At 39.2% G+C, this 15,000-nt stretch overlaps 1 protein-coding gene across 6 annotated transcripts in view; it reads left to right on the forward strand.

The window, feature by feature from the left end:
* LOC138003962 (uncharacterized) overlaps nucleotides 1-15,000 on the forward strand; it is a 48,362-nt gene that overhangs the window by 24,937 nt on the left and 8,425 nt on the right. For all 6 annotated transcript variants that reach the window (XR_011123708.1, XR_011123710.1, XR_011123709.1 and 3 more), the window contains 7 exons: nucleotides 229-344; nucleotides 807-871; nucleotides 1,939-2,078; nucleotides 2,744-3,034; nucleotides 9,481-9,611; nucleotides 11,407-11,560; nucleotides 14,547-14,657. Coding sequence is in view for 3 of the 6 variants with exons in the window: in XM_068850291.1 (XP_068706392.1) it covers nucleotides 229-344; nucleotides 807-871; nucleotides 1,939-2,078; nucleotides 2,744-3,034; nucleotides 9,481-9,611; nucleotides 11,407-11,560; nucleotides 14,547-14,657 (1,008 nt within the window). In the remaining 3 variants the exon portion in view is untranslated. The remainder of the gene's footprint in view (nucleotides 1-228; nucleotides 345-806; nucleotides 872-1,938; nucleotides 2,079-2,743; nucleotides 3,035-9,480; nucleotides 9,612-11,406; nucleotides 11,561-14,546; nucleotides 14,658-15,000) is intronic.

The following is a 15,000-nucleotide window of genomic DNA, read 5'->3' on the forward strand; positions in this document are numbered from 1 at the left end:
CGAGCATCCATTGCTGAGAAATAGCGAGAAATTTTCAAATTTTCAAAATGCTTCGAGGCTCACTAACAACGAATTTGGACACGGCTAGTCAACCGTTCACTAATTTGCCCTCACAGTATCGAGGCTCAAGTGAATGTTATTTTAAATGTTCCTTTTTAATACTAGGTACAGTACAGTAAGCATCAACCCTTAATCATCACTTAATTAAACACTTTATTTTCTTTGCAGGTCTTGTCATTGTTGATATAACACTTCAGGTTCAGCTGGACGAGGGATTCAGAGATGATGTACAAAACAGAAACAGCAGTTCGTTTGTGGAATTGAAGTACAACATCGAGAGGATGGTATGACACATTTAAAAAACCTCTACAGTAAAGAGGCCAATCATTGTACTCTACAATGTTTGAAATATGGGCCAATCATAGAGAAACGCTAAGAGATGCAGACGCTGCTTAGACCGGGAAAAACACTACACGTACGAAAAATCGACACTTGGTATAAAACCTTTCTATCACCATGTTTTTTAGCTTTTTACTTGACTTGGCAAGATTTTTAAAATATGAACACATTTTTTAAATTGTAAAACCTGTTTCGATGTTACAGGAATCATCAGTTACAAATTGCTTGAAAAATCCTTTAGAACTATAACAACTACACGAAACATGCAAACCTATGATCACGTGGCACAAAGCAAGATAGATTAATGGCCTACTTGCTAACAGGCTGAAAAAACTCTGCGTTTTGAAATACTCAGACGCCTTCAAATCAGGCTACTGCATGATGTTAAATATTCTTTTCTTTTTTAGATAAACGCTGAATTTAATAAGTCCTCTGACTTAAAGGTATCTAGCCTCAGAATGAAGAACTTCAGGTAATGGACCTCTTAAGAAAGCAGAGATAGGGAAATGGTATAACAAGCTAAAAATACCGTCATTGGATAATATCACTTATTATAGACGCAAGAGAATATCGCTTTACTGATTGGACAGTGACGAAGGCATAAATAGGGTATAGAGTTCATTCCGGAAGTTGCTATGGAAACACAGCAAGGGAGTAATTTTTTCAGTATATAATAAATAAAAAATCGTATGAACTTGCTCGTGTATTTCTTGATTTATGGACACTCGTGATGTTTTGAAAGTTCTCAAATTGCACTTCTCTACGGCTCAGACAATTCGGAGAACTTTCAAAACATCACTTGTGCCCACACGAGCAGCAAGTGCACCGTGAACAAAACTGATGTCACCGAAATTTTTCTTATCAAACGTACTGATCTCCTGGCTTGCGTGAGTTATCTGTAGGATCGCCTATCTCTTTTGGCGATGATGTTCACGATAATAATGATGACCATATTAGGGAACATGGCAGGGATGACGACAACGGAAACAAATACGACACAAGTCTACAAATTTCATGAGTAAAATAATAGATTTGCGTTTGGACGTGCGTTTCACTTTTGCGTTCCACTGCAAAACAGTAACGTCAAATGAGCAAATGTACGTTTTTCTGGAGATCCTTAACACGGGAGGCTAACGTTTTCATATTAATTCCCTCCTCCCGGAATGGTCTGTTTCAGAGGGCCGCCACGCAGCTCTCGGAACGACTCTAGGGATTTCTCCAGAAAACAATGGACACAAAGAACGATACAAAAGAAGCAATGGACCATGACGCAAAAAGACAATAGAAACGTGTCCTAAAGGGATCCAATAGAATTATAGGTTGTAATGAGCTGCGTCCTGATTGATTTCTGAAGTAGGATTGTTGAATGACATTTTTAAATGTTTATTGCCATACTTTCGTGAAATATGTGATGTAAAGTTGTGAAAAAGGGCTGGGACACTTCGTAATCTTCATTATTTAGAACGCGTACCTGATTATCGTGTAATCCTGGACAAATTTGAAAGTAGTTAATGAGTGTTTATTGTATTTATTTCCTAGGAGCGATGATTTACAGGCGGATTTATTAATGTTAGTCATTATGAATGCCAATACAACGACAAAATCTGAAGCTGTTGGTCGCTTGATCGAAGGGCTTCGTCCGGCAAAAGTCCTAGGAATCACCTCTATATTTGTCGTAGGTGGGTGTTGAAACAGGCTAGGTTTTTTTTTTTAATTTGTAAGTAATTAGTCAATGAGTCAATTAAAGTATTGAGACAGCACAAATTTCAACATTTAATTGGTTGTGTTCCTATCCAAACAAATATGAGACTAAAATGCTAGTAAAGAGGCAATAAAGTGTTTTCGCTCATATGACCAGCAGCCATATTTGCATACTAAAACAAAAGGAAGATTTTCATAAAAATGGAGTTCAATTCCCAAAAGAATATTTTACTCCTCGAACATGGCCGTCGTGACGACAATTGAACGCACTCTATAACAGATAATTCATGCAATATTGGATGACGTGAGACTAGTTGAAGGGAGATTTAGAAGGTACGAATTTTTGCTTACGACTCTCGCATACGAGTAGGAACACAGCACGAACCAGCGAGCTATGCGAGTCATAAGTTGAATTTAATTGATACGTAACCCTAATCTCATTTTAGACTTAAGATTTAATATTCTAAAGCTAAACGTAGTAAAACTGATTTAACGTGCATTACACGTATGGCTAACATGGCTCGAGAATATAGTTACTTTTTGTAAACTCAGCTAGGGCAGGGGGATGGCCTACTTTGTTTGTATACAACATGAATTTGTTTCTGAATTTGTTTCTGGTACGATTTCTTTGCTCTTTGAAAAGGAAAACCACAGCCTCCTGAAAACGTAAGAGCAGCAGATGTCCAGAAATGGTATTTCGTATTGACCTGGCAACAACCTAAATATGGCGTATATTACCAGATAGACAACTTCACTATTGAGCAAAAGGAAGGAACGGCCGCTAGCTTCAAAGTTCTAGAGACTTTACCCTATGAAAAAACAAGGATAAATGTCAAAGATCTCGAACCCGCTACAGAGTATACTATGCGACTGTCGAGTATCAACAAGTATGGAAGATCAAGTGCTATTCTGTTGAAACAAACTACACTACCAGGCAAGTCGACTTGCATCTTGCTGCTGTTTCTGTTTTTTTTCTGTTTTCGTCCTTACTTAAGCTCCCTGTTTTGGTTAGGGAACGGTTACGAGGCGACGTGGTTAGGCATATACTTAGACTGTATTTGCCACCGGCTATCTTGGAGTCTATTGCTTTGATGAATGTATTACGGGATGCCAGGGGACAAACTGTTTCAAACTTTTTCGAACAGAGATGAATTTGACTTTTTTTCTCTACATCCTGTATAACAAAGGTTTCAATCAATAAACTGGTTTCAAAATTACAAAAGCAAACCCCAATGTTATATCACGACATGAAGACATTTGACCCCTAAACATGCCATAACGTATCCATGGAAACAAAATGACTCAAGATGGCCGCCGTATCACAAAAGGGTCTGTTGTCCGCGGTGGCCCCGAAATTAACTCCATGCTCCACGACTTTATTTGTCTAAGTGGCTTGGCAAACAGGCTAATAATCAAGATAAAACATCAAATCTCATGTGGGTCCATTGCTCAATCAGATTCCCTGGGATCTATTACAATATGATTCAAAGGGAAATTCACGTTTTTCAAAGAATTTATTTGGTCCTTATCAGTTCCAGTTTCATAATTATTTATTACTTATTTTCGCGACTCGGGCAATTATGGAAAATTTCCAAAACACTCGTGCAATTAATCCTTAATAGTACTCGGCCTCATGTGATTACCTATACTAACTTTAAGCGAGTTGTCACTCGCTAAGCGACCCGAAAAGCCGCTCGTGAAAGAGCGCCCTAATAAGGAGCTCAACTCGACAACTACAACCACGGCGATTCGTTCTATGAGCGACAAAAAATGGCTACATGTTGTCCACGTACTTTTTCACGTGCAATATGCACATGAAAATGCACGTGAGTTCCGCACATGCACACTCCTTTCGTGATCCTTTCGGAAAATCTACGAAAACATTTCGGATCCGAGATCTGTCAGATTTTATGGCCAAAAGAAGCTCGAAATCCGAATCTTAGTAACCTTTCATGCATGCGTTTAATATGGCGGTCTCTCAAGAAATTGCTCAAAAGTTATACTTTGAAAGTTAACAACAGAAAACAAACCAATTTGACAGAGGATGCCGTACCATACTGTGGATGAATGTGAACTCGAATTGAACAAGCTACCTTTTTGAAAGCTTTTGTACAGCAAACTTTGTTATTGGAATTTTCAAATTAAGCAATGCTTAACTACACGCCTTATTTGTTTAAAAGGTGGACAACGCTGTCCAGAGGATAAATATTAGCAAAACCAATTGGGTTATTCATGCAGAAGATTGTGATTTATTCAGTGGATAGCGCTATCCACTCTTCGAACAAATGAGGCCAGTGTTAAGAAAGAGAGCTATCCATACAGCCAAACAGGACCTTTTAATGAGAAAACAACAACAGCGCGAAGCGGCAAGGGCATACAGCAAAGATGGCGACGCAATGCGAACAACAGAATTATGTCATCTGAGAAAATATTTATCCCATAGAAACAAATAGCCGGGCGGCATGCATTATCATAAATTAATACTTCTAACACTTCCACTTGATAAACATGATGCATGGCTAAAAATAACTAAATGAACAAATTGCGAAAAAACAAAAAAGCTAATCTAAAGCTCAGGCAATGTCAATCACACCTAGTAAATTTCTCAGTTTCTCAAAAGACAGTTTTCCCACTCATTTGGTCACCATGTCTGCAAGCATGTCCCCAGTAGGACAGTAAATTACTCTGATCTCATTTGAAAGAACTCTTTCGCGAACAAATGACGACAAATGTCAATGTGTTTGGTTCTGCTGTGGGACTTTGCATTTTTAGCCAATTCAATGGTGCCTTGGTTGTCTTCATAGATGGTGGTTGGGGCATCCATCTGCTCACCAAAATCTTTCAATAAACGACGTAACCACAAAGCTTCCTGAGCAGCTGAACCCAGGGCTACACACGGCTACATAATCTGCTTCAGTGGAGGACTCGGCAACAGTTGACTGCTTCGTGCTTGACCAACTGATTGTACTCTCAGCGATCTGATATACGTAGCCTGACGTTCATTTACGAGTGTCGACATCTCCTGCCCAATCTGCATCACTGTAACCTACTAATTCTGGTTCATCTTCTTTACCTGGAGAAAATTGGAGTCCATACTTCAACGTTCGTTTGAGATATCGCATAACTCGCTTGACGCCCATCGAGGAATCCTTACTCGGCCTTGGCATATACTGAGAGAGACGTCCAACTGCAGCAGCAATGTGTGGTCTTGTCGCTGTCGACATATAGGTTAGACATCCAATCGATTGTTGGTAAGTCTGAACATTGAAAGGTTCGTCATCTGGTGATAAGTGTTGAAATTTCCATCCGGGCTCAAGTGGAGTAGAGACGGGTCTACAGTTTTCTATCCTAAATGTCCTAAGTACTTTCTCTACGTAGTTGGGCTGAGTTATGGTCAATGTTCTCTTCTCTCTGTTTCGCTTGATTGACATACCAAGCAGGTAGTGAATCTCACCTTGGTCAATCATCTTAAATCTTTTGCATAATGCACTTTTTTCTTCTTTAAGCAGTTGTTTGAGACTGGAATGATGTCATCAACGTACACCCCCAAAAACAGGAAACTGATTTGACCATTAGCTTCTTTCACCGACTTCACGTAAATGCAGCCATCTGCATTGCTTTTGCAATTGCCAACTGATTTCAGGTACTCATCCAGAGTGGTATTCCCACAACGAGCTGACTGTTTAAGTCCATAAATGCTCTTCTTCAATTTGCAAACATGATTGGGTTTAGCAACATCAACAAATCCTTCTGGTAGTGACATGCAAATTTCTCAGTGCAATGAATCTTTCAAAAAAGCAGTTTTTACATCCATCTGGTGTATCTCCAAATCTTGTGCATTAGCCCGGGCAAGTAATGATCTCACAGATGTGTACCGTGCCACCGTGCCACGACATCATAATCAACACCTTTCACTTGAGAATATCCTTGTGCAACAAGCCTTGCTTTGAAGCGATCAATACAACCATCTTCGTCACGCTTGACTTTCAAGACTCAACGAGAACCAACTACTTTCTTTCCTTCAGGTGGAGGCACTAGATCCCATGTATTATTCTTTAAAAAGGAATTATATTCCGACTCCATGGCTTCTCTCCATTGACTCGACTTTCAACGCTTCTTGAACTGTCTTAGGCTCATCAATTTCTGAATTGACAAATAATCAATCATCATCTTCAAACTTCGCTGCCTTGTTGGTCCCAGGTTTTGAACTTCTTCCATAAATTTGTCTTCGTATGTTCTCTTCACTGGTTCTTCTTCATTTGATGCTCCCACTGTTTGAAACTTCTGTGGAACTGCTGATTTAATATTCTTCTCAACTGGTGGTTCAACATCCTCTGGAACTATGGGTTCTTCCTTAGTCATAACTGGAACTTTAACATCATCATGAACTTCAGCCTTAAGGGATGCACTGCAACACTTTTACTTTCAGTTTCTTCATTCATGTCTGAAAAAATGTTCCTCAGCTCTGTTTGAGCTGTATAGTTTGATTCCATCTCGTCAAAATGATCAAAGTTCTCTTCAAAGATTTGTACATCTCGACTCACAACAAAATTCTTCTTTTCCAGATCATACAGTCTGTATCCTTTGACACCAGGAGGATATCCGACAAAAATTGCTTTGTGGGCTTTGGCATCGAGCTTTCTGCGTTGATTGTCTGGAATATGTACATAACTCACACAGCCGAAAACTCTCAGATTGGACATGTCTGGTTTTCTCCCAAATAAACATTCAAAAGGGATTTCATCTTTCAATGCTGTTTAGGGGCTTCGATTGTGAAGATAAACTGCTGTGCTGTATGCTTCTGCCCAGAATTCCAATGGTAAATCGGCTTGATAGAGAATAGATCTTGCTCCCTCCGTAATAGTGCGGTTCATTCGTTCAGCAATTCCATTTTGCTGTGGACTGTAAGGGACAGTGAACTGGTGCGATATTCCCTTTTCCGAACAGAACTTGAAAAAATCATTGGAAGTGTACTCTCCTCCATTGGCACTTCTGAGAACTTTAACATCTTCCTTTGCGAGAATGTTCAGTTTCTGATGACCTGTATGTTTCTTAACAGAATTGACACTGATTCCATGAATTTTGAAAGTACTTCACTCTTGGATTTGATGAAATAAGCAGTTGTATATCGTGAAAAATCATCTGTAAACGTAACCATGTACCTACTACCACCTTTCGATTCCACTTGCATTGGACCACATACATCACTGTGGACAATCTCTTACGGCCTGGTTGCCCCGTATTGGCTTTGTTTTGGGAAGGGCTTCCTCTGCATCTTGCCAAGAACACATGCTTCACACTCCTTTTGTAGTTGGGTGTCTGTATCACAGCTCATGCCATTAACCATTTCCTTCTTCACTAACTGATTGATATAGGCGTAGTTGAGATGACCCAACCTGCGGTGCCAAACTGCAAGCGATGGTGTACTATTTGCTGTTGAAACTTGAGCGTACTCGGTTGAATTGACTATGTACAGCTTTTCACGCATAGACTTCCAATAACAAATTCTTGGCCATTCTTCCGTACTAAACATTTATCCTTATCAAATTGGATTTCTGCTTGACTTTACCTTCGCCATGTGTAAGAATTACTGTGCTGTCTCCCAGGTAAATATTTCTTGGTTCTTGGTACTGAACAGAGTTCTCTAAAATGTTTTTGTTTCTTGTCATGTGCTTTGTCGCGGCTGAGTCAGTAAACCATTCATTTGACTGATTCATCGTGCTTGAGATTAGTGAAACTCCTTCGAGTTCCGCCATATTTGAATTTTCTCTTCTTCTTCTTCTTCTTCTTCTTCTTCTTCTTCTTCTTCTTCTTCTTCTTCTTCTTCTTCTTCTTCTTCTTCGGTTGTGTTTGTTATTCAGTGGACAGTGCTTGGCAATATGCCCATCCTGGTTACATTTAAAGAATTTGGTTCCCTTGTATCTTTCATGATCATCATGGTGAAATTGAGAAGAATCTTTACGAACTGGGTTGAAATTCTGAAAACGTGCACCGCGAACACCACCGGATCTACCACGTGCTTGATAATTTCCTTTATTGAAACTTCTTCCTCTTCTTTGATTCACAAAGAGCGCATTGTCAGACTTTTCTTTCTCGTTTTTCTCAGTCCGTTTCATATATTCTTCAATCAACAACGCTTTGATATTCTTTTAGTCGAGATCATCGGCATTTCTGGCATTCAAACTTGTCAACAAGTTATCGTACGACTCGGGTAAATTTCCCAGCACGACCGTGGCGAATTTTTTTTTCGTAGAAATTTCCTCATTCATTTCCCATAACTGCTCAGCAAGGGAAGTCATATGGGTTAAATGTTGCATCAAATTTGCGCCTTCTTTCATACTTGCTGCGTAAAACGTACGGTTTATGCGGACAATCTGTGTGAATGAGGCAAACTCAAATTGCTTCTGCAAGATTTTCTATGCTTTGAGAGAGGGTTGGCAACCGAAGAAATTTGAACTTGCAATTTTTTCTCCACATTCAGAGCAATCAGCGAATAAGCTTTGTCAGATCGTAATCGAAAAGCATTTCTTACAGTTGCAGTTGCAGAATCTCCTGGGGGTATTTCTTTACCTTCCAGTGTAGACTGCACTCCATTAAAACGAGCTTTTTGTTGAACTTCCATGTCTGGTAATTCTTTCCGTTCAACTTCTCGATCTTTACAATTTCTGACATTGTCGTCATGTTCCAAGGTAGAAAACACTTCAAATACCTACAGTAATAACTTCACGTCCTGGGCCCATAACCTGTTGAGAAAGAGAGCTATCCGTACAGCCAAACAGGACCTTTTAATGAGAAAACGCAGGAGCCCATTACTAGGAGCCTCCATATGCAGTAGATCTTTGAGTCAACCTTTGCGCGTATCTTTCTATTTTTAGAACGAACCCTTGAGCAGGAGACTCGCATTTACATAAATTTACATCAATTTGCACGATTTAAATGCAGTTTTACTGCTTTATTTGTCTTCGTTGGACAATGACTTTACACTGATTAATTTGCGAACAACGAAATATCTGGATTTACAAATTCAGGGAATCCTTTTATTTCAGTTTTCTATCTTTAAATTCCTATCCTCACACTCCTGTTTAGTTCCTAGATAGTTCCTTTTTATGTATTTATTTTCAGTCGCGACAATTAATCAATCTCTTCACAGTTTCTCGTTGTATAACGATACACTTAGGCTGCTCCAGTTCTGTATTCACGAATTTCTACACTCTGAACTTCAAAAATTGAACAGGCCTTCGAACATGAAAAATCTCATCTCATCTCATCTCTTACTTCTTCTCGCTATTTATAATAAATTATGTTAATGTATGCATAATTCAATTCTAACACTCACCACAGAAATCGAACAACTAACCGCTGTATTTTTTCTATCTACAGATAAATTTCTTCTGAAATTGATGGTGACTATCGTGTTGCCATTTGGTTTAGCTATTCTCTTCATCACGATTGTCTGTATTAAGTTTGGACCACCTTGTAAATGTAATGTTGAGGACAAGTCTCAGATTGAGGTTAGTAAGGAATTAAGAGGTCTCCAACTTGAAATGTCAATTATTTATAATAACTAATGTAATTCTAATAATTATAATTATAATTATTAATTTTAATTAATTATAATAATGATTGTTATAATTTGAATAATATATTTTGTGAATATATGATGAACATCTGGAATTGGAGATGGGCCTGGAGTTTCAGCTAGTCATCAAATAATCATTCTGTTTTTAATATTTCATGTACGTCTCGCAGCATAAACAATCCTTCTTTCCGAAAAAAAAACCACCTAAAATGAGAGTATCTTGAAATTTGATAAAACGCAAAAGATGGACTGGTTCTGAAACTCTGGAGACTACAAAAGCGAGAACAGTGACATCGCACTTCATGTTAACTTGACCGTGACGATGCGCAATATTTTGTCCTCAGTTCACAACTGAGTTTTGAAGAATTTAAGCGCAACTTTTAAAATGCCCCTGTGACCAAAAAATCAATTGTTTTCTTTCTTTGGATTTCAAAACTGTGTTAACTAAGTTCTAAGCGCCCAAAGGTTTAAGCCTTGATTTCAAAAAGACTCCTGTTTATTTTAACTGGGATTTTCCTATATAATGGTTCGCTATTATTAACTTCAGTACTTGAGAGAGCTGGTGCGAGGATAAAATGACGTCAAAGCCTCACTTGTTTAAGAATACAATGCCGCTGTACGCCGCAGAATTAATATGCCACGCCGGGAGTTTTGCTCTATCATACTTTTAAACTCGCGTTTTGCATTTATAATAAGATGCATTCACACGTTCAAATTTTAAGCAAGTGAGCCTTTGACGTCACTTTTCCATCTGAGGTCCAGTCGATCAGTTTTGAACGTGAGTAATGGCGGACCATGAAATCCAAAAGTTACACTCAAAGTAAACGGCCTTAATCTTTGGAATAAACCAAAGCTCAAAATTTTGCAAGTCAGGTGTTACGCAAACACACTTTCAAAATCGAAAGAAAAAAGGAATTGATTTATTTTTATCACAGGGGCATTTTAATGAGCTGTGTTTTAGAAAAAGGGTGTGGTTTGTGCATGGCCAGGGCCGAAAAATTAAACAAAAACGTAGAACAAAGAAACTTGTCAAATTTCGAAGCCATCTCCATATGTTAACTATGAAAGGAATTAACAAATCTCCAATTCCAAGAACAGTGCTTGAAATGTTAAATATATCAGTAGTGAATATATAATGACAGTCTGGAATTCAGAAAAATGTAAGTCCAGATGTGGTTGAAGTTTCAGTTAGTTATCATCATTCTGTTTTTAATAATTGACGTATTCCGGAAAAAAAAAAAACATGAGAGTATCCTGAAATTTGGTGAAACCTCAGGAATGATGCATTATTACTCATAGCGGATTATTACTCGTAGCGGATTATGTAGTGTCCGCGATTACGTAAGCGATTTTGTAGTGATTGTGAAGTCGATTGTGGAGCTGGTTATGTATCGATTATATGGTCTATCAGATAGCCGAGTATGTAGCCGATTGGAGGCGATATATGGCCGATTTTGTTGGCGAGGGTATAGCCGTTATATAGTCAGCGATTATAGCTACTTCGTTAAAGCCCGTAGTTTTGCCGATCGCTAATTTGCTTTGACTCAGTCGATCGTGTACTAGCTGTACTGCTGCATAATAATCGCTATACAATCAGGGCGTGGATACTGAAAGTCAGGCATAGAAATAACGATACAATTTTTGCAATTAGGGTAGATTTAGAAATACATATCCAAGCACATTAATTGTTTGTTGTAAAACACGCACATACTTTTCTTACCTTTTAGATAGAGTTGCCCTTGAAAGGAGGCTGGCGCGAGTTTCCAAGATCGCATCTTCAAATCCAAGTGAAGTTAGGACAGGGCGCTTTTGGAGAAGTTTATAAAGGAGAGCTGAAGAATGAAAATGAAGTGATAGCTTGTGCAGTAAAGAAGCTTAAAGGTAGAGCTTGGTCTCTTTGGAGCTCAAATCACCTGACCTTATCTCCATACGAACTTTTTTAACTTGGGCTAAAGCTTACAAATTGGCCAAGAGCAGGAGCCCAGGGGCGGATCCCCCCCCCCCCCCCCCCACACACACACACACCGTGTCTAAGTGTCTAATACAACTGGTATTCTGGAAAGAAAAAAAAACCTCACCAGTCAGCTACCCCAGCCCATCTCTCAGTGGTGCACTACCTCCTCCTAAAAAAAATCCCGGATCTGCGCATGCAGCCCATGAGTAATTTTTGACGTGGAAATTGATGATGACTATCACCGATCAATCTGATGGGTGATCATCAGGAAGCTTACATATAGAAAGCTTAGAAATAAGTATCGCAACTACCTTAATTTTGTTCTTTCCAAATCACTCAACACGCCGACAGCAGACGGCTACTAAAAATATACATTGCCAAGCAGTCCAGGGCAAAACGAATTTCATAAATAATGTATAGATTTAGCCAAGCCTAAAAGCAAAATTCTTGCCACTGTCGAGGCACATCGAAAAACAGTTAGGCAAGCGGAGTAAAAAAACTTCTTGTTCGCTCGCATTTTAAGGCAAACAAACCAGCAACAGATCAATTATTTCTGTCCAAAAAGAGTACACATGATTGTCATTTAAATCCAGTTAACAATAAAAATTCGAGTTTCGTTCCTGAACAAAGGAAAAAACGACTAAACCACGTTTTAGAAATATGCATCCACTTGAAATAACTCATCCGTAGAAATAAAAAAGGGTTTAGTGTCCAAGAAAAGAATTTGTGGAGTAACTTCTTCCACCAACTTTAATTAAGCTATTACTGGTGTACCGTTTTTTCGTTCTCGTTCTCTTTCTCTCTTCTTTCGTTTCTGTTCTCCTGTCATAGGCCGTCCAGGCATCTTGCAACCTTAGTAGATTCGAAATTAAAAATCTTAAGACATATCAAAAACTGCAATTCAGAGCAAAAAGCAGCCCTAAACAAATTAAAAATAAACACTCAGCTTTAACTTTATATCCTTCCTATGCTTGACTTGAATAACTACAGCTATATTATGTTAAACCTGGATTGAAACCAGCGAAAAATGCAAGAAAAATATATTTTTCAACCCGTACCTGAACACGAAAAGCATCGACTGTCAAGAGCTTTGCTGACGTAGCATGGCTGTGTAGCGGCGTCGAGCCACAGAAAGAGCGCGAAAAATTAAGCCTCGTTCAGGTGCGAGTGTGGGTGTCTGACCTGGCCTGAGCCTGCGATCCAATCAACAACCAGTCCCGGGTAAGCGGTCAACTTAAAAAAAACAGCTCACCTCGATAAGGTCTAACTTGAGCCCGCGATATGGTCACGTTATACTAGTCAGCGGACATCTTGTTTTGACAGGTGTCAATTGATTATAACATTGATGTCCAATATCAAAGATGTATGCTGTAAACTATGATGAGCTCTAAACTTGAGCCCGTGATATGGTTACGTCGTACTGGTCACATTGGCAAGCTGAATGAAGGGGGTAGTTTCTAAAGAAACTGTGGTGCTGCGTCGGTGGGGAAGTAGTATACAAAAATTTGGTTTTATCAACGGAGTTGATAATGTAAATTGGCCACCGTACAGAGATTCTAAAAGCTGACGTTTCGAGCGTTAGCCCTTCGTCAGAGCGAATCGAGGAATTATCGGGTTACGTGTAGTTTTTATAGTAGAGTAGGAGCTACGCTATTGGTGGTAACATGGCAACGTGAAAAATAGGAATATATTACTTAAATGAAAAGCGTTCGTTAATACCGTGAGGATTGAGGGTGCCGATTTGGAAGATGAATTTTTGTTCTAGATTCTTGCGGCTTTCCGTCGTACCTAGATGTAGGGAAAGGCCGCAGATAGCCATGTGTTTTTTGGAGTTGTTAGGGAGATTAAAATGACGAGCGACTGGCTTAGATGCATCTTTGTCATTCTTCTCAACATCGCGAAGGTGTTCGCGGAATCGGTCACCTAGTCGTCTACCTGTCTCGCCAATGTATAATTTATTGCATAACGTACAGGTTATGCAATAAATGACATTTGCGGAGGTACATGTGAAACGATCGGTGATCTTAACAGATCGCTTAGGTCCCGATATCTTGCTGGTGTTGGTGCTGACATAATTAAGCAATATCCGGGAAAACCAAAAGGCGGACAGTTATTTTCACTAACCCTACAGCCAGTAAGAATAAACAATTGAAGCTATGATCTTCGCAGTTATGAACGCAATTTTTACAATTGCGTAGAGAAGCCTGAAAAATTCAGGACTTCAACGGGGTTTGAACCCGTGACCTCGCGATTCCGGTGCTACGCTCTAACCAACTGAGCTATAAAGCCACTGAAGTTGGGAGCTGCTCATTTGTGGGTTCTAATGGTCCCGTGAGGAATGAATCAATGATGAAATGGTATATGAAATGAATCATATATGAACTGCGGATATGAAATCAAGTGAAGCTATGATCTTCGCAGTTATGAACGCAATTTTTACAATTGCGTAGAGAAGCCTGATCGTCGCAGTTATAGCTTCACTTGATTTCATATCCGCAGTTCATATATGATTCATTTCACATACCATTTCATCATTGATTCATTCCTCACGGGACCATTAGAACCCACAAATGACCAGCTCCCAACGTCAGTGGCTTTATAGCTCGGTTGGTTAGAGCGTCGCACCGGAATCGCGAGGTCACGGGTTCAAACCCCGTTGAAGTCCTGAATTTTTCAGGCTTCTCTACGCAATTGTAAAAATTGCGTTCATAACTGCGAAGATCGTAGCTTCACTTGATTTCATATCCGCAGTTCATATATGAATCATTTCATATACCATTTCATCAAGAATAAACAAGCCGGGAGCTCCGCTTTTAGGCTTGGCTAAATCTATATATTATCAAGTTACACCCATCTTTATGGAGTGCCATGTCCTGGCTTTGCGTTAACAACCTCCTTTCATTTCAATGACAGAGGGTGCCACAGAGCTAGAAAGACGAGACCTCATAAACGAACTGAACATTATGGTGACAGTTGGTGAACATCCTAATATTGTCAGTCTTTTGGGGGCATGTACGGCAGGAGGTAAGAATTTGTTCTTAGAGCAATCTTAAGTATATTGCACAAACTAAAAGATAGGCAGGCAAACACTTACACAAATCTTTCTATTTTGTTGCGGATTAGTGGTGTCAAATCAATGCTTTAATAAGACTGACAATTTAATAAGACAAGGACAATTAAAGGAAACCTCCAGTCCTTCTTAAGATAATCTATAAACTGCAGAACCATTTTTTGTAATTGTTTCAAAGAAGTGTACAGAAAAAAATGACTTTAAGAATCACTTATTCACAGGCGCCACCATCTTAAATATCTGTTACATGTTACGGTTGCTTCCTCTGACGCAAGAGCTTTTGTTTAGTCTCAGTTT

Source organism: Montipora foliosa, chromosome 5, assembly GCF_036669935.1.
Source record: "Montipora foliosa isolate CH-2021 chromosome 5, ASM3666993v2, whole genome shotgun sequence".
Lineage (NCBI taxonomy): Eukaryota > Metazoa > Cnidaria > Anthozoa > Scleractinia > Acroporidae > Montipora > Montipora foliosa.